This window comes from Plecotus auritus (assembly GCF_963455305.1).
Source record: "Plecotus auritus genome assembly, chromosome: 13".
Taxonomy (NCBI): Eukaryota; Metazoa; Chordata; class Mammalia; order Chiroptera; family Vespertilionidae; genus Plecotus; species Plecotus auritus.
In genome coordinates, this window is record NC_137779.1 from 9,060,667 (window position 1) to 9,088,141 (window position 27,475).

Sequence of the window (27,475 nt, forward strand, 5' to 3'; positions counted from 1 at the left end):
GTGGTACAGTCTCATGCAAGCACGTTGCCACATAAGGAAGACTGTATCTTAGAATTTATCATGCAACTTTTAGAAGAAATCTTACACTAGTATCACTTTTGTTTTTCATAGGACATCCAGCATCTTAAAAACAGAGTTGGGAAGAATGTGTTACCTAGTGTCTTATCACAAGCTGTCTGTTGCATCTCAGATATTCATTTTTCTTTTTTTATTGCACCTCATATATTTGACACTTAAGCTATTGTTTCATATAAAACTTTTCAGACAGCCTTGACTGGACTCTTTTTTTTTTTAATTATTGAAACATAATTCACATATTATAAAAATCACCTTTTAAAAATTATATAGTTCAGTGATTTTTAGTTTATTCACAGAGTTTGCAGCTATCATCACCACCTAACTTTAGAACATTTCATCAATCCAGAAAGAAACTTTACACCTATTAGCAGTCACTCCTCATTTTGCCCTTCCTCCAGCTCCTGGCAACAACTAATCTACTTTCTGTCTCTATGGATTGCCTGTTCTGGACATTTTATGTAAATGGAATCATACAATATATCATCTTTTATGTCTGGCTTTTTTCATTTAGCATAATATTTGAGGTTTATCCATGTCATAGCATAGATGTTTATTAAATATGGAAAAGTGGATGATTAAATTTTGTCACACTTTATCTAAAATGTTTGTCTTAGGTAACAGCTATTGCTTTGATTTCTTAAATTACACACACCCAAGTATAATATACAAACTGAAAAGTAATCCTAAGTGTACTGCTTGATGAATTTTACTAAGTAAAAATACCATGTAACAAGCACCCCAAAAGCTCTCCCTTCTTGTTCCTTTCTGTCAGTCCAGCAGTAATCACTATTCTGACTTATAACAACATAGTTTTGTCTGTTTTTTGACTTTTATATAAATTCAATCATATAATTTATAACCTTTTGTGTCTGGCTTCTTTTATTCAGTGTTGGGATTCATCCTTTTTGTTGCTTTTAGTGGTGGTTTTTTTATTTCCTTTGTTGTCTTATATTCTGGTTGTGCGACTGTATCACAGTGTATCATCCATCTTACTAGTACTGTTGATGGGTGTTTAGGTCATTTTCTGTTTGCAGCTAATATGATTAACACTATTGTGAACAATACTTGGTGTTGTCTGTCTTTTTTGTTTCAGACATTCTGGTGGGTTTGTGGTGGTGTCTCATGGTTTTAATTTCTAATTTTCTAATGACTAATGAAGTTGGGCCAGTTTACTTTCTAAAATAGTAATTTCTTTTAATAAGGAAATATTGGTTTGGTTGGATGCCCTAGCTTCTATCATTTAAACAGTCTTTTTGGTGCCTGTGTTATCACTGCTATTTATATATATGGTGTTGGTGGGGGGTAATCTGTTACCATTATTCCCTCTTGGTTTCATTCAGTGCTGCTCTGGATTGTGTTGTAAACCTGAAGTTGAGTGGCTTTGTGTTGACATTGATTTTGATTTTGATTTCAGCGGCCCAGCCCCATCCAGCTTTACTCCCCTCCTTTTATATTGGCCCCAATCAAAGACAAGCAGACAGAAGCCCCAAACAAAGACAAGCAGACAGAGCTGGGAGAGATGCTTGGTGAAGCGAGCCAGAAATACAATGTGCTCTTTGTGGGCTATTGTCTGTCTCACGACCAGCGCTGGCTTTTGGCTTCCTGCACTGACCTCCATGGGGAGTTACTAGAAACCTGCATTGTAAATATTGCTTTACCAAACAGGTGAGCAACCTTGGTGTTTGTGGTGCATGTAAATTGATGCTGTGCCTTTTTGAGATATAAATCTTTCTCATTTCTCTTTCTAAATGCATTGGGTACTGTGTGGGTGGGTTCTTTGGAATCCTGTTGGTTTTGTCCGAGTGATAACTTTGATTCATTTGGGGACCTTTTCCCCATTTTTTTCTTTTTTAGATCACGGAAGAGTAAAGTATCTGCACGTAAAATTGGGCTGCAGAAGTTATGGGAATGGTGCATAGGTATTGTCCAAATGACATCTCTACCCTGGAGAGTTGTTATTGGGCGACTCGGGCGTCTTGGCCATGGCGAGCTTAAAGGTGAGAAATTCTTGAAGGCAATATGCACAAGAAACAAAGGAAAAGGGCTGAGCTGAGGCATTAACTGAGCTGAGGGAGAGAGAACATTGTACAATTGGTAGTAAGAATAAAGCAGATTATATTTTCACATTCTTTTAAGTGTACAAGAAACCAGTGGTTTTTAAACTTTTCATAGGTAACAAAACCATGTACTCAATCAAAGAAAATCTTAAATAGTGAGCCCCACTTTATAAAACAGAGAATGTTTTATTAATATAAAAAGCATACTCAGTATATTAGAATTTCTAATTTTTTTTTATATTGATTCAAAGAAAAGTACAAGTCAGTGTTAACACAGATTTTATGTCAGAGGTTATTAATGATAAAAGAAGTCATATATAAGAACAGCTTTCAATTTTTTTTGTTCTTTGTTTTGGTGGTTGACAGTGACAAGTTTGGTATTTCTAGATTTTTCTTTGGCGGCACAATAGCAAGATAATCCTGATTTACAAGGACTAGTAGTTGTAAATTGGAACGGTCTTTATTCACCTTGCCACTGTCTGATATTCTTCAGTCTGGAAGCTGACATATATATACACTATATATATATATATACACACTAGAGGCCCAGTGCATGAAATTCATGTACGTAGGGGGTGGGTTCCCTTAGCTCAGTCTGCACCCTCTCCAATTGGGGACCCCTTGGGGGATGTCCGACTGCTGGTTTAGGCCCAATCCCTGTGGACATCCGGCAGTCGGACATCCCTCTCGAAATATGGGACCGCTGGCTCCTAACTGCTCACCTGCCTGCCTGCCCAATCGCTCCTAACTGCCTCTGCCTGCCAGCCTAGTCACCCCTAACTGCCCTCCTCTGCTGGCCTGGTTGCCCCTAATTGCCTCTGCCTGCCTTCCTGATCGCCCCCAATGGCCCTCCCCTGCCGGCCTGATCTCACCCCCAACTATCCTCCCCTCGCGGCCTGGTTGCCCCCAACTGCTCTCCCCTGCTGGCCTGATCTTGCCCCCAATGGCCCTCCCCTGCCAGCCTGATCTCACCCCCAACTGCCCTCCCCTGCAGGCCTGTTCTCGCCCCCAACTGCCCTCCTCTGCTGGCCAATTTGGTTCTGATTGATCGGTTTTAATGCCAGTCAGCATCAAAAGCTCCGCCTCCTAGGCAGCCATTGGCTCCCCACAGCACCCAGATTTGGTTCTGATTGGTCGGTTTCTATGCCAGTCAGCCTCAAAAGCTCCGCCTCCTAGGCAGCCATTGGCTCCCCACAGCACCCATATTTGGTTCTGATTGGTCGGTTTCTATGCTAGTCAGCATCAAAAGCTCCGCCTCCTAGGCAGCCATTGGTTCTTCACAGCACCCACATTTGGTTCTGATTGGTTGGTTCCTATGCCAGTCAGTGTCTCTGGGCCTATCAACGGGGCCTGATCAGAAAGGCAGGGCTGATCAGCAGCCCCAAATGGAGGCCTGGAGAGAAATGGAGGCGCGGCTGCTGGCCAGACAGGGAGAGAGAGAGAGGCAAGTGCTGATCAAAAGCTGCCTCAGAAGCAATGGATCAGTCCCTGCTTCTCTCTTCAGGCCTCTCTCTGGCCCTCATTCGCAGCCCCCTCAGCAGTCAGTGCTGCAGTGCTGACTGCAGGACTGACTTTCCGGTTGGTTGAGCCTCGGTCGTTACTGGTTGTTACGACCCAGGGTTTTTATATATTAGGATACCAACTGCTTATTATTTCTTGAAATACAACAGTCACAAAGTACTGAAAGTAACATAACATAAGTGACCACTAGCAGCTGTCTTGCCAGGCCTTAAGCCCAGCTCATTTACTAACCTAGTGCAGCTACTTGTACATTTTTAAAAGCCTAGATTTCTTTTAAAAGCCTTACTAATTAATGACACATTTATAAAAAGTTCAATATATGCATAGAGATGGGAGTGGTTTCTTTCTAAGGTCAGCACAAAAGCAAAAACAGGTGGTTTTGTGCTTGCAGGTGTATTAGAGCAGAAAAGCAAACTTTCTTTATAAAGGGCCAGATAGTAAATATTTTGTATTTTACAAGCTAGCTGGTCACTGTTACAACTACTCAACTCTGCCATTGTAACTTCAGAGCAGCCACAGACAACACCTTAGTAAATAGGTAAGGTTGTGTTTCAATAAAACTTTATTTACAAAAACTTGGCGGGCAGGAATTGGCATTGGGACCATGGTTTGTTGACACTTGCATTAGGGTGCACATGTTATTTTTTTTTTTTTACATGAAACTTATATTTTATTTCAGGGATTCCACAAATAAGTGATACAGATATAACTTGCATTGTAGCAAGTGTCTGAGTGAGTTATTAGGGTATAACAGCAATTATACAAATACATAATATGTATTAAATAAGTTCTCTTAGGAACCCATTATACATACATTGTTTTAGTAATAAATTATATTGTAGACTAATAGAAGATAGTACCCTTTTCATTTTTTAAAGACTATCGTACTTATAATGAATCTGATATCAGTAGCCTGGAGGCCTATTACATTAGGGGGTTTGTCATTTTATTTCTGTCAGAATTCCTATCTTCTCTTCTAGTATGCCTTTTAGTCAATCTTATTTCTTAAAGGTTTTGAGCTACTCTTAACCCTTGGGGAAAGTTAGAATGTAATAGAGAAGAAGAAGAGGGGATCAAAACGTAGCCTAGTCACTTAGTGTTTTGTGAAATTATTAGGCCATTGCCTGCCCTGTATGATTTATTAGAAGGGCACACTCCTCTTGTTTCTGACGGGGGAAGGGTGTAAGTGTGACCGAGAGAAAATGTGCTTTCAAGGAATGAAGACACGGAGATGAGCCTACCACACAGGAAATCAGTTTACTGACCTATGGTTTCTTCCTTCAGGAATCAGAGGCCTGCACACATTGTTTCTGTGGGGCAGTATCAGATAGGAGCCTGTAGATTTCAGTCAGCTTTGTGAATTTCTGTTCTTTATCACCAGAGTGTTTGTGATAGAAATACTTACACCACCTTTTTCTTCTTATTTGATTTTTAAGTACAAACTTATTCTCTTTTATTTTTCTGTGGTTTTAAAAAATACTGCTTTGTGTTCCTGGCCACTTTTATTTCAGCCACTTCAGTTTGAGGTTCATTAGGCATATGAAATAGGAAAATTCTTTTCCTTTCACCTTCTCTTTCAGGAAAGAACTGCTGGTTTGAAAACTTATAGAGCTAGAGAAGCCTGCAGGAGTAGCATTTCATCAGTGGCATGTGACATGGCGGCAGGAGTGTGACCACATACTTTTATTTCCCAGAGTTAACATAACCCATAACAGCTCTCTGAGATGACATAATGCCATTTGTTTGGGGGGCAATACACAAATATTAGAAAGAAAATTTGTGCCAACTTTTAATCTGCGTAATTATTGCAGCTTCATTTGGAGCACTTCACTCACACCCATTGTTTATTAGTGCTTTGGGGCTTTCTAAGAAAGGCTCCCCTTGCTTCTGCTGCTGCTTGCCTTTCGTGGAAACAACCAGTCTACAGCAAGTGGTAAACAAAACTGGTTTTCCCGACGGTACTCACCTATGAAGAAAGTGCTGATAGGGGCTGTGAAAAAACCAGACCTGGAGGAGGAGGAGGAGGGATAGAACAGACTGGTGGCCTCACCAGAGAGCATCTGAAGTGTGTAAATCTACCTGGATCTGTGCTGGAGGCTCACAGGTCATTTCAGACATGGCTGCAGTCTACAGAATAGTAGACCTTTGTTTCTTTGTTAATGAAGTGTAATAAAGGTCAAGAAACATGTTCTTTGTAGCAAGGAGAGGAACCTGTGGGAAGCCACATTCCCAGTAGGCCCCAATCCTGGAAATTCACTTACCAGGCAAAACTGGTAAAACACTCAAACCTCACAGCAACATGAATTCCTAAAGACTGCTTGTAACTGTGATACTTGGTTTCAGATTGGAGTATCCTCCTTGGAGAATGTTCACTGCAGACAATCAGTAAACGGCTCAAGGACATGTGCCGGATGTGTGGAATCTCTGCCACAGACTCTCCTTCTATCCTTAGTGCCTGCCTGGTTGCCATGGAGCCCCAGGGGTCCTTTGTAGTGATGCCAGGTAAATCTCTTCTTGTCAGTTTAATTAATGACGCATCACATCAGTTCGTCCACTCAAACTTAAGTTCATAGACAAGTGTAGAATGTATCTGTATTTTTTACTTTTATAAGAGGAAATTGTACTTAAGGTTCAAAAATGGAAACCACTTGGTCTCTTCCAAGGGATGTAGTTTGTGATTTTCTTATCTTTATTGACCACACCTTGGAGAGAGCCTACACTCTGGCTATGACTGAGAGGTCTTAGAGTCATGGCTGATTACTATTGCCTACCCCCAGTTTGTTGTTAGGTTATCAGGTTCACCCTCCAAAAATGATCAGTGGACACCAGCATGATACATATTTGAATATCCTTTTGGAGATAAATGTTTGACAGAATCTCTAAGCAGCCTCGAGAGAGCATACTTTTAGTCTCTCTTACGTAGTTGAGGATGAATGGTGAGACACATACGGGTAAAGCATTTAGTTTAGTGCCTGGACCACAGTAAATTCTCAGCAAGTACCAGTACGTAGATAGCCAAAACATTGTGGCCACAGAGTGTTTTTGTTTTTTTTAAAATATATTTTTATTGATTTCAGAGAGGAAGGGAGATGGGGAGAGAGAGAGAGAAACATCAATGATGAGAATAATTGATCGGCTGCCTCCTGCACGCCCCCTACTGGGGATCGTGCCTACAACCTGGGCATGTACCCTGACCGGAAATTGAACCAGTGACCTCCTGGTTCATAGGTCGACAATCAACCACTGAGCCACGATGGCCAGGCTAGAGTGTTTTTGTTTTTTGTTTTGTTTTGTTTTTTACAAATTAGCAATTAAGCTATTATAATTATATGGCAAAGCTATTTTATACTTTTAAAAACTGTTTTTACCACCCAGATATTTTTTTCATCAAATGGGAGACCCTTTCCTCTCACTCCCTGTAAAGGTAAGTAGTATTGGGTGTGAGACAGGTGGCCTGCAGGGGCCTGCTTGGTAGACCTTAGATTGATTGTTGCCTGCACCACTTGAGCAGATTACAAAACTTTATTTGTGCTCTGTCCTCATCACAAAATGGGGATAATAGTTCTTACCTTGAGGTGGCCATGATGATTGAATGAGGTGACATGAATAAATAATGTAGCACAGAATCTGGGATGTAGTAAGCATTTAATAAGTGTTAGTTATAATAATTATTAGTTGAATGGTACCATTTCTACAGAATTGTATCATTTAGGAGAATAGTACTTTACAATTTGTGAGCAACCACAGGAGGAAGGGACGTGGTAGATTTATTTTTAGAAATACTTCTTATATAAGTAATTAAAACATATTTGGTAGACTCAGTCCAATTTTATCTTAACTTTTCCAATATGAAATGAGACTTGAGTTATTGTAGCTGTATGCTCTGAGTCAGTTTCTTAAAGCTATTTAAACACTTGGGCTCGACTTTAAATGTGTATTCATCATGGCAGTTGTGTCAGACTCCTACCTTTCCAGCTCAGGTCCTCTTAAACACGTCATTTCTGGAGTTGTTCACTCCTGCACAAAAGGAATTGATACTTTTTTTTTTTAAGATGCTGTCACAATGGGCTCTGTTTTTGGCCGAAGTACTGCATTAAATATGCAGTCATCTCAGCTTAACACCCCTCAAGATGCTTCTTGTACACACATCTTGGTATTCCCAACATCTTCAACCATCCAAGTGGCTCCAGCCAACTATCCCAATGAAGATGGGTTTAGCCCCAACAATGGTGAGTGGGGACCATGTTTGCCTAGAACTCAGCTTCTTCCACAAGAGACAGAGCTAGAGTGTGGAGTCATGGGCTGCTGCAGGCTGTTCTGTGTTGTGATAACACATGAAGTATGAAGAGGGGCTTATGAGTTGGAGAATCTGTTTGGTTTTGAAGATTTAATTTGTCTGCTCTGTTACCAATACCAAATAAATACTTTCCTCTTTTGGGGAATTCACTTTCTCTTGTTTTTCATGAAAGACAAAAAGTATCTGCTTGGTAGTGTACTGTATGTGGGTGTTACTATTCCAATAAATATTTCTTGATCTGATTTGAAAGTAGGAAGACTACTAGGCAATATGATGATAGCAACTGCCTTTAGCTAATCACTGGGAGTAGGATTTGTTCAAAAACAACTTTTTACTTGATTATTCTTAATAGGGTTTTTTTGATTGAATATATTAAGGCATTCATTACTATAAATGCTCAATATTATGCAGCTATTTGCATTTTTTAAAGAATTTTTTACAGCTACCAGCATTTACTCCTGTTAAAGGGGGAAGGTAAAAGGACACCACACTATATATGTACACTATATACCATATATAGTATGAGCACAGTGTAATAACTAAGAGGAGAAAAAGAATCATAGAACCAGTGTTCATGGTGATTGGGTTATGGGTGATGGCTTTCCTCTTTTGTACTTTTCTTTCCACATTTCCTGCTGTGAGAGTATCTCACTTTTATAATATGGGAGAGGATTTCTTAATGAAAATGTGGTGCTTTGATCTGCTTGTGGAATAGGCCTCCAGTTTCAGGGTGAGTTCACACCTATTAACGTGCATTAATTCAGCCTCCAGGATTTAGAGGCTAATTAGTTGCATAGATGGAGTCTGTTGTTTTCTTAGATGGTGTCAATGTTAACTTTGTTTAATAATTAAATTGCTGCTTTAGTTGTTTTGCCATCTTTTTATGTGCCTTTGGAGTCTATACAGAATGTGGAGTTTTATTTTATGCTCTTTATTTCTTCATTCTGTTAATACTTCACATTAGGATATCACTGGAGAGGGTGCAAAGTGAAAGAATAATTTGTAGCACCTTGCACTCAGTACACAAACATTAAATCTTACTAATTTGTTAACAGCACCTGCCTGTAATAATCATAGCTCCCCAAAAAGAGTGTATTGTTTAAGTTGGGGATGTGGATCATTTTTTAAATTTTTGTGCTTTTTTTTTTTCTCCCTTTCCTCTAGATGACATGTTTGTTGACCTTCCATTCCCAGATGATATGGACAATGACATTGGCATATTAATGACTGGGAACCTCCATTCCTCCCCCAACTCCTCCCCGGTCCCTTCCCCCGGCTCTCCTTCTGGAATCGGTGTGGGGTCTCACTTCCAGCACAGCCGGGTAAGGATGGTGTGAAGTGGGCTGTGTAAAACCATCTCAGTCTTCCGGAAAATAGTCCAGAGGCGTGACCAACTTTTTACTGCAGGCACCTTTCTTCTCGTTGGTCTTGGTCCTTGGTACAAGAGAAATAAGTGGGAAAGTGACTCTGTAGTTGTTCCATTTTGAATAAAAGCAGGAATTTGAAAGAAGTATATTATTCCCAATAAATAGTTTTTTCAGAAGAATAGCCTTACTAATGCTGGAAGGGTTGTGTGCAATCACTGTTTTCTTAACAAAAGTTAGTTTTGGTTACTTGCTGCTTCCCGGTTATTTTTTGCCCAGAGAGTGGTTTTCCAGAGGCTAGGTCAACAGTCCTGCTTATTTAAATGCAAAGTAACTGTGTTAACGGAAGAACACATTGCTGATGGGTGATTATTCTGAAAGGAGCTGACTGTTGTGTCAGGGCCGTGGTGCCTTGTTGCATGTGGTCCCCATCTCCTCCGCAGCCAGCTCGCAGGAAAGGCATGAGCCCACAGGAGGCTGCCTTTGGAGAAATGCTCAGGTTGGTGCTAGAGTATTAAGGGAAACACCAGAGCTTACAAGTAGTTTCATCTTTAAATGTCATAGGGTATGGATTGCAGAGCCAAAGGCTTGGTCATTACTCATGCTTTGTTTAAATGCTTGAGGACTCATGCCTTATCACTGTATTGTACTTTTACTTAAAATATTGAGAGACTGAGGGTTAAGACACTGAAGAACTGCTATGTCTAATGTATTAAACTGGACAAGTATAAGCAGCCCTGCTCCGCTCATTTAGACACAAAGGTGTACTTAGAGGACTTCAGTTCCTGTCAGTTGGGACTTTTATTGCCAGCCCTGAGTTTAACCAAGAGAAAGAAGATTTGAAACTTAAGTCACAGAGCAGTGAAACCAGGGAAGGTCCACTCCATGGCTGCCCTCATGATACTGCCTGTCCCCACCTCCTCCTTCTGGAAGGAGAGATTCTAAATGTCTTTATTGCCCCAAAAAGTCATTTGCCAGTTAATGACAATTAGTTTCCTGGAGATTTTTGTGATAGGAACACAAATTTTACACTGGATAGTTTAAATTTAGGATTACTGTGAATTCTAGAGGCAAATAGCGTATCATCAGCTAAGAATGCATGCCCTGAATATGATAAATATAGCTCTGAGTTACAGCTATGTGGCTGACTAGCTCTGTGGCCCTGGACAAGCTTCCTTTACCTTTCTCAGCCTTAGTTACCTTATCTGTGAAATGGAAATACTACTACTGCCTCCACTACTGATCGTTGTCATTCATTTTATTCATTAGAGTTGGTGATTGAATTGTGTTGTTAGTTTTATAAGAAACAGGTGTGCTGTATTTTCTCTCTTTGTTGGAGCCCCCAACCCTAAATGAAGTCTTTCATTGAATGCCACAGTTTAAACTGCACTGCTTTAAAGCTAGCTAGTCAGGTGGCCTTTCTCAATCCAGAGCACCTATAGCCAGGTGACCCCGGAGAGGTTTTTAGCATTTCCTCTTTCTGAGCCATTAACATTCTTTGATATCCAGTTAAGACATTACAACAGGGGAAAGAATTTGCTCAAGGTTGTAGTAAGTTTTTATCTTTAACCATCTCAGATATAATACAACTTGGTTTAGTAGTTGAGAATTTTTCCCCCTTGAAACAGAAGGCTCGTGAAAACAGATTACTTATTACTGCTTACATGAAAACTATACTAGTATTTTCAACTCTTGAAGCTAGCTAAAAGAATCAAAGGTGAGGAAATGCCAGTTTCAGAAATGCACAGGAGTCTCTTACAAGAGCCTGTCAGGAAAGGTCTGCTGACATTCACACAGGCTTCTTCAGGAGCAGCTCACACCGCTGGCAGGTTGGCAGTGTCCCGCCCTGCAGGCAGTGAGGAAGGGCTGCGTGTCCTGGCAGTGTCCTTGACAGCACTCGGCCAGGTGCGCTGTGTATTTGGGGTTGGCTGCTGGCACATGAGTGCAGAGATACCTTTAGCTGTCAGAGATTTGCTCTCCACATTTTTTGTTTAATACCTAGTAATGCCACGCAACAGTTAACATTCTGCAGACAAGAAATCAAAGAAAATAAATTTGCACTTAATTGACTATGTCATTGGTTTCGCTGGTACCTTCTGCCAAAGCAATACTTTCCCTCAGATATCTGTGTGCAGCAGAGACAGTGCCTCCCCTAGTGACCTTTCTCAGTTACCTGGCATTTTTGGGTGAGATGCTGCCAGAAAGGGGATTGCTCACCATAGTGTGCAGGGTGACTTGATAAAAAGTGGGTGAAGGTGGTCAAAGGTACAAACTTCCAGTTATAAAACAAATCAGTCACGGGACAGATGTACATATGGTGACTATGGGTAATAATAGTGTCACATATTTGAAAGTTGCTAAGGAAGTAGATCTGAAGCCTTCTCGTCACAAGAAAAATGTTTTGTAACTGTGTGGTGATGGATGTCAACCACTTACTGTGTGATCACTTTGCAATAGATATAAGTATCCAAATATGAATTATTACATTATACACTTGAAGCTCATATAAGTGTTATGTCAATTACATCTCAGTGTGTTTTTTTAAGTTGATTTCTAAAAGAGTGTGATTGAGTGACAAATGCTGATCATGCCTGGGGACTTGTTCTGTATGTAGAGCCAGGGCGAGCGCCTTCTTTCTCGAGAGGCTCCGGAGGAGCTGAAGCAGCAGCCGCTGGCCCTGGGGTATTTCGTATCAACTGCCAAAGCTGAGAATCTCCCCCAGTGGTTTTGGTCATCGTGTCCCCAGGCTCAGAACCAGTGTCCCCTCTTCCTAAAGGTTGGTTTGGTATCATATTTGAAGTTTTGGGGGAAGGGGAGGGAATGAGTAACTTTCGCTGAAGTTCAATTTTGATTAGAAATTTCTGTCACCATAGTCTTATTCTGTTCCCTGTTTCTCTCACATTCTACTTATACTCTGAGGATATTTCAATTACAGTTATAAGTGGAGAGTAGGATTTAGGCGATGAACCCAAAACGATGTCACAAAGAAATGAATTACGTTAACCCAAGGAGGGGACTCGGTGGAGCCCATAGGGTACCTCTAAGATGGACACGGGGTTCTGTATCGTGGTCTTTCTCCCGGTTCCCATTGCACTGTTGTCAGTGAAGTTGGCCTGCATGGACGTGACAGCTAGCTGTCCTTCCTCCCCTGCCACGGGCTGTCAGCATTCATCAGAGTAAGGCAGGAGTTGGCTAAAAAAACTCCACATTTACACTTGCTCTTCCTGTGTATTTCTTGGAAACTTTTAATCCAAATTAAAGGTTAAATACAAAAGAAATTCCACTTCCAGTTTGGATGAGGGAAACTGGAAAGAAATCCACTTTTCAGCCACAGGTTGGCAAAAACCCAAAGGTTTGACAACAGAACTCTGTTGCAGGGCTGTGGGAGAAGCCAGATTCTACAACCTACACATTTCTCTTTTGATGCTGCAGTCCCAATTCTAGAAATCTATTCAAAAGAAACTTTGGCAAAAACAAAAAATGACATATGTGAAAGATTAGAAACAGCTGAAATATCCACCAGTAGGGGCTGGTTGAATAAACTATAGTAGTGGAATACTAGTTGTCCATAAGAAATTGAGAAGTATTTTTATGTAATTATCTGTGGTGTATAGATTACTGTGCAGTAATGTATAAGACACACACACATCTGGAATGTTAAAACCAAAAATAATTGAAGGAATTTTCTTTTCCTAATGACTTTAACACATTATGAAATCAAAGAAGTTATATGAAAGTTCATGTAATCCTTATTTTTGAATTAGAATTGTCAGTATGACCCTACATTTATTGTTTCCTCTCTAAAAATGTATATACATATTTCAACTCTGTCTACTGGGAAGGCTTAGGAGCAATGACAACTTCGTAGCAATAAACACCTCTGATGCCATGATCGTAGTTCCTAAATACCATTTGTTATTCAAAAGAACCAGAATTCTTTGAAGAGGTGACTGATTCCAGATCTGAAGTAAGAATTATTCAAGTTGAACCTGAGACATCTTGTCATCCTTAAAAGCAAGGAAGTCGCCTAAGATTATTAGAGTCCTATCAAAGGGACCCGGTGGAGGGTTTCCATTGCCCAAGGATGATACCATTTGGTCATCAAAAAGAATGATGGTAGCAACAGATGAAATAAGTCCATGGGTTCATAATGGTGCTGAAAAGCAAAACAGTTATCAGTCACCAATTAAAGCTGCCAGAGCGGCAATTCATTAACCTAAAAATTGAAAAATAAAGAGAAAGGTTTCAGCAACTTTGTTGCCTCTCCTTTACATAGTATATTTCTTAGCTGTTTAATAAATAAAAGTATGCTAAAACCATTAAGTTAAAAATTGATGGGGAACTTTATAGTGGATGGAGCATGCTGGCACCTACTGAATCCAGTGACCACTTATATTCAAGTGGGGCAGTAGAGTAAGACCTCAAGGGAAACATGATGTAATCATTGACAATGCCAGCTTTTATTTTCAACTGGAGGATATGGAGTTATGTGGGCTCACCTTGGGGCTACTGAGCAGCTTAAAATTCACAGGCTCATAGATGCCCTGACTTCTAAGGACCCTAAGAGCGCCTACTTCTGGCAGGCCTGGGCTGGCCCTTTCTCTGCCCAGGGCCAGCTAGACCGGAAGGTCACTGTCTCTGTTCCTCCACAGGCGTCACTGCATCACCACATCTCTGTAGCACAGACGGACGAACTTCTCCCCACCCGGAACTCTCAGTGGGTTCCACATCCTCTTGACTCCAAAACCACATCTGATGTTCTGAGGTGGGTGCAGACCCAGGCAACACAGCAGCACATTTGAAGTTATTTCCTTTGCTCTTGATTTTCCCAGAGCTTCCATTGAGGTGCGGTGTTTGTGGAAGAGATGCCGCCTTGTGCAGTGGAGCACGGTTCCAGCTGGAGCCAGGCCCCTGTGGACGCAGGGTAGACAGGGCGGTGGGCTTGTTAAAGAGCACAGTGGCCTTGCTGCCTGCTTAGAGGAGGGGTTTCATGGTAATAAAGAGAGGTCAGAATGAAGGGTGGGTAGTTAGAAGGCAGTCTGAATTAAAGCAAACATCTTTAGCCTCTCATATCAGTTTTATAAATGCAGTTAATTATAACATAAATTCCATAGTTGGGAATGCCTCTCAGAAGTGTGTACAAAGTTTCTTGCATTTTAAGAGGCCATAAGCATTCTTCATATATGTTGAGAAAATAGACAAGCTTTTTCTAATGTTTTCGGATTCTTAGGTAATTTGGGAATTGCAGTTCAGCAAGAACCGGCTTATTATGATTTTGGCTTCCCTGGCCTTGTGGGCCACATATCTAATGAAAACTTTTCTAGTAACCACATTAAATAATTTAAAAAAATTAGTGAGGTTACCTTTAGTGGCAAATTCATCAATTATATAAAAAATATATCAGGATTAACATCAAATATATCCAAAATATTTCAGCAGTAATTAGTATAAAAATATTCAGGAGCTGTTTTACATGTTTTTTAAATGCTAAGTCTTTACAAAGCAGGGCCCGTTTTATGCTTACAGCATATGTGAGTTCCCATGTGGCCAGTGGCTGCCCTCTGAGAGACGGGCAGGTCGAGAAGGAAGAGGGGCCGTGAAAGGCAGGAACACAGTAGAGAGCCTGGGGCAAGTTCAGGAGGATGTTAGGCCTCTTCCTGCAACTCCTGGATGTTGGAATTTGCGATCACCTCACCTGCCATGCCCGTACCCTGACCTGCGTCTTCTCTCCGCAGGTTTGTTTTGGAGCAGTACAACGCTCTGTCCTGGCTCACGTGCAATCCGGCCACCCAGGACCGCACCTCCTGCCTTCCCGTCCACTTTGTGGTGCTCACTCAGTTGTACAATGCCATCATGAATATACTCTAAGGGAACAGCACTTGTCCTCTGGCTCGGTTCCTTCTCCTGCAGCCTCGGTCCGGAGCCTGCTGCCTCTGCAGGTGCCCGCCCGCTTCCCGAGACCACTGCACAGGCCTGCGCTGTGACTCCTCCGCAGGCACGTGCTGTCTCTGCAGTGCTCCTCACAGAGTGACTCACGGACACTTCCTCATGGACTGGAAACGTCCACAGCAGTGACTCCAGCCGGGGTGTGGTGTGGGCACCCAGCCCCCAGGCTCATGGGAAGCTCCGGCTGGTGTTGGTTTTTAGGAGGAAACAGAAGAGACGGTATCCTTTTGCACACAAGAGCCTGTGTTTTCAGTCTCTGTCTAAAACTAAGGGTAGGTTAGCCCTTTGGATGAAATCCTCTAGTTGTTGGTGTATGGCCTGTGGGTTACCTGAACTCCATATTCTAGGACTTTTTCCAAATGAGAACCAGCTCAAGTACATGATTGCACCGTGGGCTTCTCTCCCTGGTGCGCCCATTGCGAGGGCGTGAGTGCTGTGGCTGACTCCATGCCTGTGTGTAGATACAGAAGTCTGGAGACATCTTCATTCTGTTTATTTATTTTAAATTGTTTTGTCATAGGGTTTTTGTGACTTTTAATTTTTTTTTTAATTTGCGAGGACCAGGTACAGTAGCTGAAACCCAACTCAGACCCACCATAGGATTCTTTGACTACATACCTCTGTACTAAGAACCAGAAAAGGAGTGAAAACAAATTGGGGAGATATGCCTAAAAAGTAATATATTTCTAACCACCCAGCAGCAGGTTTTGCTAAGAACAGATTGGGTAAGCATTCTGCCTATTCCTTGTTACAGTGGCCAGCGTTTCCTGAAGGATAACATTTATACAGAAGGCAGTCAAGCCCAGCCGAGAGCCATGGAGGCACGCCCCTTCCTCAGTTTTATATGGTCGCCAGGGGGATATATTTTCTAGTGAATTCTTATTGAAAGCCAGGTCTCTCCTCTCATTAGGTCAAAGGGGACTCATGTACATACTGCAATAGAAAGTGTTTGCTCATAAAATCAGTTACAAATATGGTGAATTTTTTCTGGACCATAGTAATATTATTTCAAAGAAATATTACAACTTAACCATTAAATTAGTACTTGAAGTTGAGCCTTCGTGGTGGGACTTTTTAAAAAAAAAATGCCTTTTTAAAGCATTAGTGGCTAATTGAAGTATTTTATGACTCCTCATTCCAGGCCCGAGAGGGTTGTCTTTAAGATTCCGTTTCAGCCCTCGCTGGCGGTGTGTTGTCAGAGGGCGGTGTGGGGGCTGGCCCGCGAGCCGCTCTCGCCAGGCCTGGGGCGCTAGTTGTCTCTGCACAGGCAGAGAACCGTGCAAACTACGAACGTTCTTCCAAGAGACTGCCATGTCCTGGTTGTTAACAGAAAGGAAAATGTAATAACAATAGGATTTTGTAAAAGTATTTTTCTTGAAATAATCTAACGTTTAAAACATTATATTAAAAAAAGTGGTGTGGTGGGAATGTGAAAGCAGAGAAATAACTTGTAAATGGATAATTCTGTTCTCTGTTCCACCAATTGAGGGGGGGTTTGACTTTCGCAATGTATAGGTTTAAAAAAAATCTGATATATCAAAACCATTTGTATCTAATGTGTACAGTGTAAAATTGACTTTAAAAATATTGCAGTGCTATTTTTTCTTAATCAGAAAGGAAAAATTCTCAAGGCCTTTTGAAGAGCATAAGATGATGAAGATTGTAAACTTGTATAAAATTATCTTGGTGAGAAGACAAATTGTAAAGTAGATATTTGTAATCTTTTACCACTTTGGGGTTGCTTTTTTTTCCAGAATTCATCAGAACTTTGAATTTTTTTTTTTAATGGGCTGTTTTTAATGCAGGGGCTTTTCTTCCCTAGAAACCCAATTCTAAGCAAAAAAAGAAAAAGAAAAAAAAAACAAAAAACAAAAAAAAACGCTACAAAAATTTTAAAAAAAAGGCAGCAAAGGGTAGATTTCATCTGGTGTCTTTTATTTAAGTTTTTTAAGTTAAGAAAAGCTGGTGACATATTTATACGTTTTTGTGCAAAAAATAAATGAATGGCAATAGATTTTAAAAAATCTTATTATGTACTTCTGTGTGAAAGTCTGTATAATATTTCCCTTAAATATGCATTATTTTACTTGTGAGTTTTTTACTGAATTAATCTGAAATGTACAAGCCCTGGATTTGCTACAGAGTGAGAAGTTATTTTATTTTTTTTTAATTTTTAATTTTGGCAATCCTGCAGAAATCAGAACTCTTACCATGGTTTGAACTAAAAAGGGGAATCGGGCGGGAGGGGGGTATCCAGCATGCCTGTATGTATATCTCAGAGCCTTTTTTAAATGTAAAAGCTGTACATTTCTGGGAAGTTCTGAATTTTTTTTTGTTTTCTTTTTTCCTTCAAGCATTTTGCAGTGAGCTTCTTTTATATATAGCAAACAATTTGAAAGAATACAAAAATATGTGAAGTTCATTGAAAAAAACCCTGCAGTATAGCGCTGGTACAGTACACTAAAAGACTTTGATAAAAGAAACAATACTAAAAGGCCTCCATTTTAAATGTCATTCATATATACCTTGTGAATGAGAGCTATATACTTTTACACACTTTTTTAGAGGAATAAATTATTGAATTACTGAGACTTTGAGTGGCTTTTTTCCCCCTCCCATCATGCCTTTGAAATAAAGACGATCAACACCTACCCAGAAGGTGTCTGTGTTACGGATTGGACAGTCCTCGCGAGGAGCCAGGGACGTGGATGTGTACCGCTCCCATTTACCCCACCTAGCGCTGTTCCCAAACAGTATTCTCATACTCCAGTGGTCGGCAAACTGCGGCTCACGAGCCACATGCGGCTCTTTGGCCCCTTGAGTGTGGCTCTTCCACAAAATACCACGGCCTGGGCGAGTCTATTTGGAAGAAGTGGCGTTAGAAGAAGTTTAAGTTTAAAAAATTTGGCTCTCAAAGGAAATTTCAATCGTTGTACTGTTGATATTTGGCTCTGTTGACTAATGAGTTTGCCGACCACTGTCTTACTCCAAGGGGCAAGTTCACGCCTAGAAGTTTTAGAGTGCACACACACACACACACACACACACACACACACTCACTCACACCATTGAATAGGAGCCCTGGTGTTTAGTTCTTCAGCTGTTTGGAGTAGGTCACATTTAATAGTGTCCCAACTCTAGGCTTGTAGTCAATCCTAGAACAAACTACAAGTCCATAATTCTACCTTTCTCTCGGCAGCCCCAGCCAGTTTCTTTTTGCTGTTCCTTAGAAATAGCAGACACATCTCCCTTTCATGTTCCCCGGTTCACAGGCTGGTGACAGTCCCGTGCTGTCCACCACACCACACAGCAGGAGAGCCCGCTGCATTGTCTCTGCGAGTCCATCGAGTAGGAAAAGCCACATGCTCTCGGGGGCCCAGGACTTGGGAGCGCTTACAGTCAGAATCAGAATAAGTCAAAAGACGCTGCTGTTGGTCTGCCTCCATCTATTTAGAAATAAACATTGTTCCGAATCAGTGGTTGCCTGAGTCTAGAGCTAAAGCTGTTGGGACCACTCAGCTTCAGTTGCTTGATCCCCAAACGAGGATGAAGATGGTTCCCTGAGAAAAGCTTTGCCAACTACAAGGCGGTGTCCCTGCTGGCCTAGTTGTGCTGAGAAGAGTGAGGCCCTATTTTCAATTCAAAGAGGATATTGGTCTCTGCCTCACCCAGCACCACTCCACGGTGCCAGAGCATTAAATAACTCAGTGCATCACTAATGAACTTCAACACGTTTCCTGAGTCCTATGTAGTGAGGTCAGTCCGATGATCCCTGCGACCCCTGAATAACCAGCACTAGGCAGTATTCCTACAAGCATTCGTTAGCGTGCATGCTTTGCTAGGCATCGGTGGATCTTTATCCAACAATTACTGGGTCTTGGTTTTATTTGTACTAGGAATTGTGCTTTCGCATCCACTGCCAGCTGTACCCATTGGGCAACAGTGGCTAACTCTGAGGTGGGGAAGATTATGTGTGGAATGCATTTAAACACTTTGCAAAGTAGATGCCAACAAATCTGAGTTGGTACTCAGGAACCATATAGCCGTTAGCCATTTGCCTTGCTCGGGTTCTGCTAAACCCCAAGCCACCTCCTGGCGATGGCAGCCCCAGCCACGTTCCTGCTGCCCAGGAAGTCGGTCGGCCGGGCTGTTCCCTGATGGCCTCAGAGCCAGTGAAAACCTTTGTAGCAAGTGCAGTTGGTCCATAGAAGTTTTTAAAGGCAGAGTTCGTATAAAGGACTTACTGCCCAAGCATGAGCCCCGTACTGCAAATTGTCTCTGCTGTTGGTCATTTATACACCACAAGCCATTCTATAAAGAAGATTTTCACCTTCGCAATCTCCGCGTGCTGAAATCCTGGCGAGGCCCGCTTGTAGTCTATTACCGTGTTCTCGTGGTGTTAAATGGTTCGCTCGCTTATATCTTCTTGACATAGAGGTCACTTTAACAGTAATTATTTCATGTCATTAATACCTAATGAGACGTCATTAGAATATTCCGATGTGCCCGGTAATTTCGTGGTTGTAACAATTGCCCTGGGCGCTGCATTCCGCCTGGAACCAGACTGAGCAGTCTCACCCCTCCCCTGAAATGCTCAGGTCAGGTTTGAAGAAGATGCTTTTGACACTTACTGCTGCTGGCGAGAACTCCAAAGGAATGGAGCAGGTAAGAAATAGAAGGTGGTGAGGAAGAAAGTTGGATCCCCGGGAAAGAGCTTGGATAAGACTAACGGATTGATTTTTCTCCAGAAAGTTTATTTCCTCGAGGAGCATTAGTTATCAGGTGTGGGAAGGCGCAGGCAGACCCTGGGGTTGGTCTCCCTTTTTCTTTTTTTCTAAACAAGCAGGGATGTGAGACAAGCACACGTTTTCTTTTAATATCTAAAACTGGCATTTGTTCATTTATAGGCATCAAAGCAAGTCTGGCGCAGAGAGTGCTTAAAATGACCCACTACTCAGAACAGGCAGGCTCGGTGAAGGCACACTCCTCCCCGCTTCGGCGCTGGCTGCCCGGCTCCCAGGTTAGGCTTGTTTCAATCTACCTGCTGAATGAAATGCAGCCCCAGAGGCTCCACGAGGAAATGTTTGCTGGGGGAGGGAGGATCAGTTTAAACAATTTAACCCGAAGGTAGTACTCGTCTTCCCTAATTTCAGCCCGAATGCTTTCAATGAGCACTTACAGTGAGCTCTTCTTACTTAAATCTTACTTTGTTCACTGAGAAGTCTCAATGTTGATCTTACATGCAGCATTCCCATAAATAATTTCCTGTCAGCTTCCTTATAATTTTGAGTATGTAATTTTGAATTGGCGAGGAGATCATGTTTACATAGTTATATCTACACACACCCATTTCCCCCGTTGTTATTTGTTGACCCTCACCTGAGAGAAAGGGGGAAGCATTGATTGGTTGCCTTCCATAAGCTCCCTTGAGTGGGGCTGGAACGTGCAACATGGGGATGTGCCCTGACCGGGAGTTGAACCAGCAACCTGTTGGCGCTCAGAGGATGTTCAACCCCTGAGCCACTCTGGCCAGTCCCTGCTACTTATGTCGCCGCAAGGCTTAGGAAGTTCTCTCCCTTATTAGCTCTAGGGATCAATGTCATGTTTGCTTCACAAGGTAAACCAATGACCTCCCAGCCATTTTCTGTGACCCAGAAGAGTTTACCTTACAAGACAGGGATGTTATATTGAGCTGATTATACATTGGGCCGAGAGTGGCCTGAGTGGTTGAACACAGACCGTTGAAAGAGTAGGATGCACCTCGAAAATCTGAAGTAATTTACCAGCAAATCCATCACACCCCGATGCCAGTGGGGAGAGCAGAAAATGCCTATTTTTTACTTTTTAGAAAATACAGGAATGTTTCTTGTTGATTTAGATTTTCTATTTTGTCAACTTGGGTAGGTTTTTTCATGGGAAATTTTGTTTTACCAACATATGGCTCTGCAGTTGTGCAGAGTATGTGTTCCCTGAATTCTGAAACTGGTTTTTGGAAATCTATGGTCTTCCTCATTTCTTACAACACTTATGCCTCTTTTTTTCTTGATGTTTTCTTTTTTTATCAGTTTGCTGGTTTTCAGTTTTGTTTGATTTTTCCAAAGAAACACCTCACGGATTGAACAGTTCTGGTGTTTTTATCCTGGCCTGTATCCTGCAGTTGTTTTTCCTAGTTTCCTTGAGGTTTTGTTTCATTTTCCTTGAATCTTAATTGCCTGCTTAGTTCATTTATTTTCACTTTAGTGGATCAGGCATTGTTAGCCTGGGGGCTTCCGGACCCAAGTGGCCTTCCTCAGATTCTACGCAAAATGCTTTCTGTCTGTGCATTTCCCAGGGAGAAGGGCCCGATGTATGAGGCGCTCAGAGGTGTCTGGCCTGAAAGCAACGAGAAATGGCTGATTTGGGACTATGTTAAAGTTGATTGCATCCTGAGAATTTTGATGTTTAGTTTTTTTTAGACTCTTAGTTCCTGAAACTTTCCGAACAAGGTGTGTCCTATTTCTTAGGCAGGGCTGCCCAATAGAAATGCAACGTGAGCCATAAAGTGTAATTTCATATTTTTTAGTAGCCACATTCAAAAAGTTAGAAACAAAAACAGGTGAAATTAATTTTCATAATACATTTTTATTTAATCCTATACACTGAGTGGCCAGATTATAATGATCTCTGAACGCATAATAATCTGGCCACTCAGTGTATATCCTATATAATAAAAGGCTAATATGCAAATTGTCCCCTCGACCAGGAGTTCGACCAGCAGACAGGCTGACCAACTGCCCATGTCCCCTCCCCCTGGCCAGGCTGGCCAGACCCCACCCATGCACGAATTCATGCACTGGGCCTCTAACATATATATATACACACACACACACACACACACACACACACACACACACACACACTGAGTGGCCAGATCATTGTGCATTCAGAGATCATAATAATCTGGCCATTCAGTGTATATTCAAATTCTTATTAAATAAATCAGCATGAAATAATATAAAAATGAGATGTTTAGCACTTTTATTTTTGCAATAAATCCTCAAAATCCAGAATTTATTTCATGTTTATAGCACATCTAAATATGGATGCTAAATTTTCAATGGTTAAAGCAAAATGTAGTTCTGCCAAAACCATGAAGTCACATGTCACAGAAAAGGCTTCAGCTTTTCAATTTTAATTTGAGTTAAAATGAAATAACATTTTAAAATTAGTTCCTCAGCCACGCTCACCACATCTCAAAGCAGACACAGCTCTCCTGTTGCACAGGGCAATCTTAGAATTACTCTGAGAGCAATTAATTCTGCTTTGACTATATATTCCATATTTCATATCTTCTATGCCCTTCTGGACCCCAAGCTCTGTCACAGGCTGATAGCAGGAGCTGAAATTTCCCACTGCAACTGTGGGTCATCCTTTCTTCGTTGGTGCTACATAATGGGTGCATAAAGGTTTCTGTTATATCTCTTTGATATGATTTATCTCTGTGTAATGACCCTTTATTCTGCCTAATACTTTCAGCTTTCAATCACCCTTTGATTAATATTCCCACCCATTTCCTTTTACTAGAATTCCTGCGTTCTCCCTCCAGCCCACCATTTATTTTCACCCGTGGTCATTTTGTGTTACGTGTTCTTTATATGAGTCGTTGCATTTTATTTTTTGACAGAATCATAATTTCATGTCAATAGGGTAACTTTCACCTTTTGCATTTCCTGTTCGGTGTTACACTTGGACATGTCAGCCAATTCTTATAAATGCCCATACATATTGATTTGCTTCCTCTTTTCAGTTTTACCTTTTGTGTCTGGACTCCGCTGTGTGCATTTATCTTCTAAAGCATTTTGGAAAGAAACCTTCCCTTTTGAATTCCATTAGTGGTAACCTTAAAACGGCCCACAAACCCCTTTTGTTTCATGTGTGCCCATTCTGATTTAAAAAAAATCCTCTCGTAGGTAGCCCCGCCAGCATGGCTCAGGGGTTGAGCATCGACCAGTGAACCAGGAGGTCAGGGTGTGATTCCCGCTCAGGGCACATGGCCAGGTTGTGGGGTGTGAGGAAGGCAGCTGATCAGTGATTCTCTCTCATCATTGACGTTTCTTTCTCTCTGTCCCTCTTCCTTCCTCTCTGAAAAACAAACAAACAAAAAACTCTCTCATATCTACCAGTCCAAGTCCATTCCATTCTCTCCTGACATCATGGCTGCGACCTCCCGCCTGTGTTCATTCCCCAGGCCCGGAAGAATCTCGATGTTTTCCACCTATCATCCTCCTTTGCTTTGGAAACCCTGGCGTCTTGCGCTCCTGAACTTGTGCGTGCTCGGTTAGCTGTTTTATAGACTGTCCTTTTAGTGGGCTAGTCTGAGGTGTTCTCGTGGTTAAGCTGAGGTTATGCGTTTGGGGCCAAGAATCCTTCGGAAGTGAGGTACCCTTCTCAGTGCAGCACGTGCAGGAGTCCACCGTGTCCCTCTGTCTTCTGTAGATGACATCCACCATCCACGTTGGTCGCTTGGTTGAGGTGTGTCATCTAGGTTTCGCCACTGCCAAGTCATTACTCCCCAGTGCATTCTACAAAGCACCTCAAGCGGGCCTATTTTTGTTATGTCCCAAATTGTCCACCAGGGGGCGACCTTCGCCAACATATCTTTATGGGCCAAAGTCCTGGGTTTTGAAAGCAAGAAGTCAAGGCTGTGGGGGGCAGGTCAGGAGCGCTGTCTGAGTCCACTCTCCCAGGGCAGCCCTCGCTTGGGTGAACAGCCCCAGGGGACAGACTCCAGGTTGGGCTTCAGGGCCAGGTATGGGGGTGGTTTTGAAGAGCAATCCGGCTCTTACTCGGCAAATGTATAGTGTGTCCCGGAGTGAGCAAAGACTGGGCAGCTGCCCTGGGGATGGTGTGTGTGTGTGTGTGTGTGTGTGTGTGTGTGTGTGTGTGTGTGTGTGTGTTTGGGGTGGGGATGGGGATGGGGATGGTTAATGCTGTTGTTTTCAATACCTGGGCAGCCGGTTAGAAATTAAGAAGCCAAAGCCAATGTCCTTCCTTCTGTCCCACCCCTCCCACAGGCCCAGGCAGGAAGGACCCCCAGTATAAAACAGCGGCTCCTGCAGCCGTGAGACTCAGGCTTGGCCCAGACCCCAGGGCAGTGGGGATATCCCCCCTGTGGAACTAAAATTTAATTCAGCATAATATTTAAAACCAGCCTCGACTGCAATGGGGCACGAGAGGACTTTCTGGGGTGAGGGTAATGTTTCTCATTTGATGGGGGTGATATTACATTTGGCAACGTCCAAGGAGCTTTGCACTTAAAATGGGTGCGTTCTTTTACATTTTAATTTTCTTTTTATTTCTTATTGAGTCTATTGGGGTGATATTGGTTAATAAAATTACATAGGTTTCAGTTCTACTGTTCTATGATACATCATCTGTATATTGTATTGTGTGTTCACCCCAATTAAATTCTAGTTGTGGTGAAAACACGCACACATAGAATGTGCCATTTGGCCATTTTGGCGTGTGCAGATCCACAGTGTTAAGTGTGTGCACTTTATTGTGCCAGAGATCGCCAGACCTTTTTCATGTTGCCAAACGGAAACTCGACCCATGAAACAGCCACCCCTCACTTCCTCCTGCCCCCAGCGCCTGGCGACCACCGTTCTACTTTAAACTCATGAATTTGACTCCTCCGTGCACCCTGTGTAAGGGAGGCCATCGTACCTGTCCTTCGGTGACGGCTTGTTTCACGCAGCATAACGTCCCCAAGGTTCCTCCGTGGTGTAGCATGGGTCAGCACCCCTTCCCTTTCAGGCTGAGTGTCCCATCATATGGCTGGGCACATTCGTCCATCCACTCACAGCCATTTGCCCTGCTCCCACCCTGTGGTTGTTATGAATGATGCTGCTACAAACATAGACATATAAATAGCTCTTCAAGACCCTGCTTTCAATTCCGTGGGGTATATACCCAGAAGTGGGAGTGCTGGATCCTATGGGAGTTCTATTTTTAATTTTTTGAGGAATGGCCATATTGTTTTCCACAGTGGCTGCGCCAAAATGGGTGCATTTCTTGAAAATAAATGATACCTCAGTAAACCTGATTTTAAAAGATTAAAAAACAGGACACATTTGATAGCACGTGTTGGGTAGGGATGGGCGGCGTCCCGCCTCCCTCGCCAGTTCACATGGGCAGAGCTTTTAAATACCTCCCCCTGTCCTTATGGCTCCAGACTCATTTCTGGCTCTGAGTTTGCCCCCTGAGATCAGCAGGAAGATTAATAGGCATTTTTAATGGTTCCCAGGCCTACAGGCCCCCCAAATAAAAATAAACATCCCCATCCGAGGCTAGCCCCACACATCTGCCTCCTGCCTCTTGCAGCCATTTCTGGAACTTCGCATCTTGGTTGGATGTGCCTTAGAGACAGTTGGCAGCGAAACCCCAGCAGACCCGGGCCCGCCGGGAAGAAGGTGATTTACAAGAGCACCGCAGGCCTTCCTGGGGCGCAGCTCAGAGGGGGGGCACAGGGGCCTGAGCTGGCTGGCCACTTGGGGACTTCAGGTCAGGTGGCCGGAGGACCTTTCGTGCTTTCTTCCCTCCCAAGTCCCAGGCCAGTGGTCGGCAAACTGTGGCTCGCGAGCCACGGTTTGCCGCTCTGTTGACTAATGAGTTTGCCAACCACTGACCTAGACTCTCAATTCCAATAATTACAGGCTGTTGTTCCTTGTGATTAAGCCCCTATCCCAGTGGTCGGCAAACTCATTAGTCAACAGAGCAGCAAACCGCGGCTCGCGAGCCGCAGTTTGCCGACCACTGTCCCAGGCGAAGAGGCATGACAGGACACTTGTCCCTGTCTGGATCCTCCTTTATCAGCGTTCTCGACCTTTCCACGAGCCTGTGGACTTCCAAGTGTGGAAGAAAAGAACAGCGCACGCAGGGTGAGCTTCCACAGGTTTCCAACGTGATCTCTGCAGCGGAGGGGCTCTGCACGGAGGGCAGAGTACAGATGGCCGCCCCTGGGGCCTCCGACGGCCTGTGGCCAGTGTGACGGGATCTGGGCCACACAGAGTTGGCGTTAGTTGTCAACATTTTAAAATTGGGTAATTCCCATTTTAAAAAAAGCAGATTCCCTTGAACAACCATTTCTATCTGGGAGCCAACTGGTCTGTGTGTCCATCTGGCAACAATCAGCTGGAGCCAAGTAGAGACCCATCCCCTTTTAGTCAAGGCCTGGGTTCTCCAGTTTGCCACAAGCCTCACCACTCCCTAATGCCTTGTGGTGGCCTTTGCTTTGTTCATTCATGTTTCCTGCCTGGCCCCCATAGGTATAGGTCTTATGAGACCTAATCTCTGACTGGTACCTTCTTCAGAATTCAATGCCTGTTGGGTCCAGGGATCAGCACATTGCAAGGGAAGGTCTAATCTGGCCCCACCACCAGTTTTTGTAAATAAAGTTTTATTGGAACACAGCCATGCCTACCCTGATTAGATCTGGTCTATGGCGGCTTTCACGCTGCAAGGGCAGAGGCTGGTGGTTGAAACAGAGGCCGTGGGGCTCGCAAAGCCTGAAGTACTGGCCACTGGCCCTTTGCTGACCCCTGAGCTAATCCCATTTCTTTCGTTACTGATGAGCAAAGCATGGCCTAGCGAGGGCAAGACAGAGCAAGGTCATTGTCAGAGGCTACACTAGACTGAGTCCAGAGCCTCTCCCGCCGGAGCCTCCGTGGAGGGGTCAAGACACCCCTGGCCCCCGGAGGGCCAGCCCGAGGTCCCGGGAAACCTGCACTGTCTGCTCCAGCGCAGGCACTCCCAGGCCTCCTGCTCGCGCTGTGCCTTCCTCATGAGCCACGGGGCGAGGTGTCTGGTTCCCATCACTGCTGACAATCGGCCCTCCGCACCGGAGCAGCCCGGAGTTTGTCTGTAAACCCTGACTTCATTAACACCCCATCAATCGTGTGGCCAGAGCGGGCCAGCGAGGCCTCCATCTGGAATTCGGCCCTGGCAGAGATCAAAGTCTGACCGCCTGGAGCCCTGCCCTGGGGAGAGAAGGGCTGGGGGGGGGGGGGGGCGGCTCAGCTGTGCCCCATGGGCTTGGCCTGGGACCTCATGGAGGGAAGGCACCTTCGGGCCTAGGGGTCCTGAGGGCTTGGGGCGAGTCCCACTGTTCACCCCTGTCGCTCGCTCCGAGCCTCAGTGTCCACAGGTGTAAATGGGATTGTAACACCCATTAC

At 43.2% G+C, this 27,475-nt stretch overlaps 1 protein-coding gene across 1 annotated transcript in view; it reads left to right on the forward strand.

Annotated features, from left to right (window-relative positions):
* Nucleotides 1-17,854, forward strand: part of MED13L (mediator complex subunit 13L) — a 273,439-nt gene extending 255,585 nt beyond the window's left edge. The window contains exons 24-31 of the mRNA XM_080650333.1: nt 1,493-1,743; nt 1,933-2,075; nt 6,000-6,158; nt 7,709-7,885; nt 9,118-9,275; nt 11,932-12,093; nt 13,970-14,082; nt 15,053-17,854. Coding sequence (XP_080506459.1) covers nt 1,493-1,743; nt 1,933-2,075; nt 6,000-6,158; nt 7,709-7,885; nt 9,118-9,275; nt 11,932-12,093; nt 13,970-14,082; nt 15,053-15,185 — 1,296 coding nt within the window. The 3' untranslated portion in view covers nt 15,186-17,854. The remainder of the gene's footprint in view (nt 1-1,492; nt 1,744-1,932; nt 2,076-5,999; nt 6,159-7,708; nt 7,886-9,117; nt 9,276-11,931; nt 12,094-13,969; nt 14,083-15,052) is intronic.
* The last annotated feature ends 9,621 nt before the right edge of the window (nt 17,855-27,475 follow it).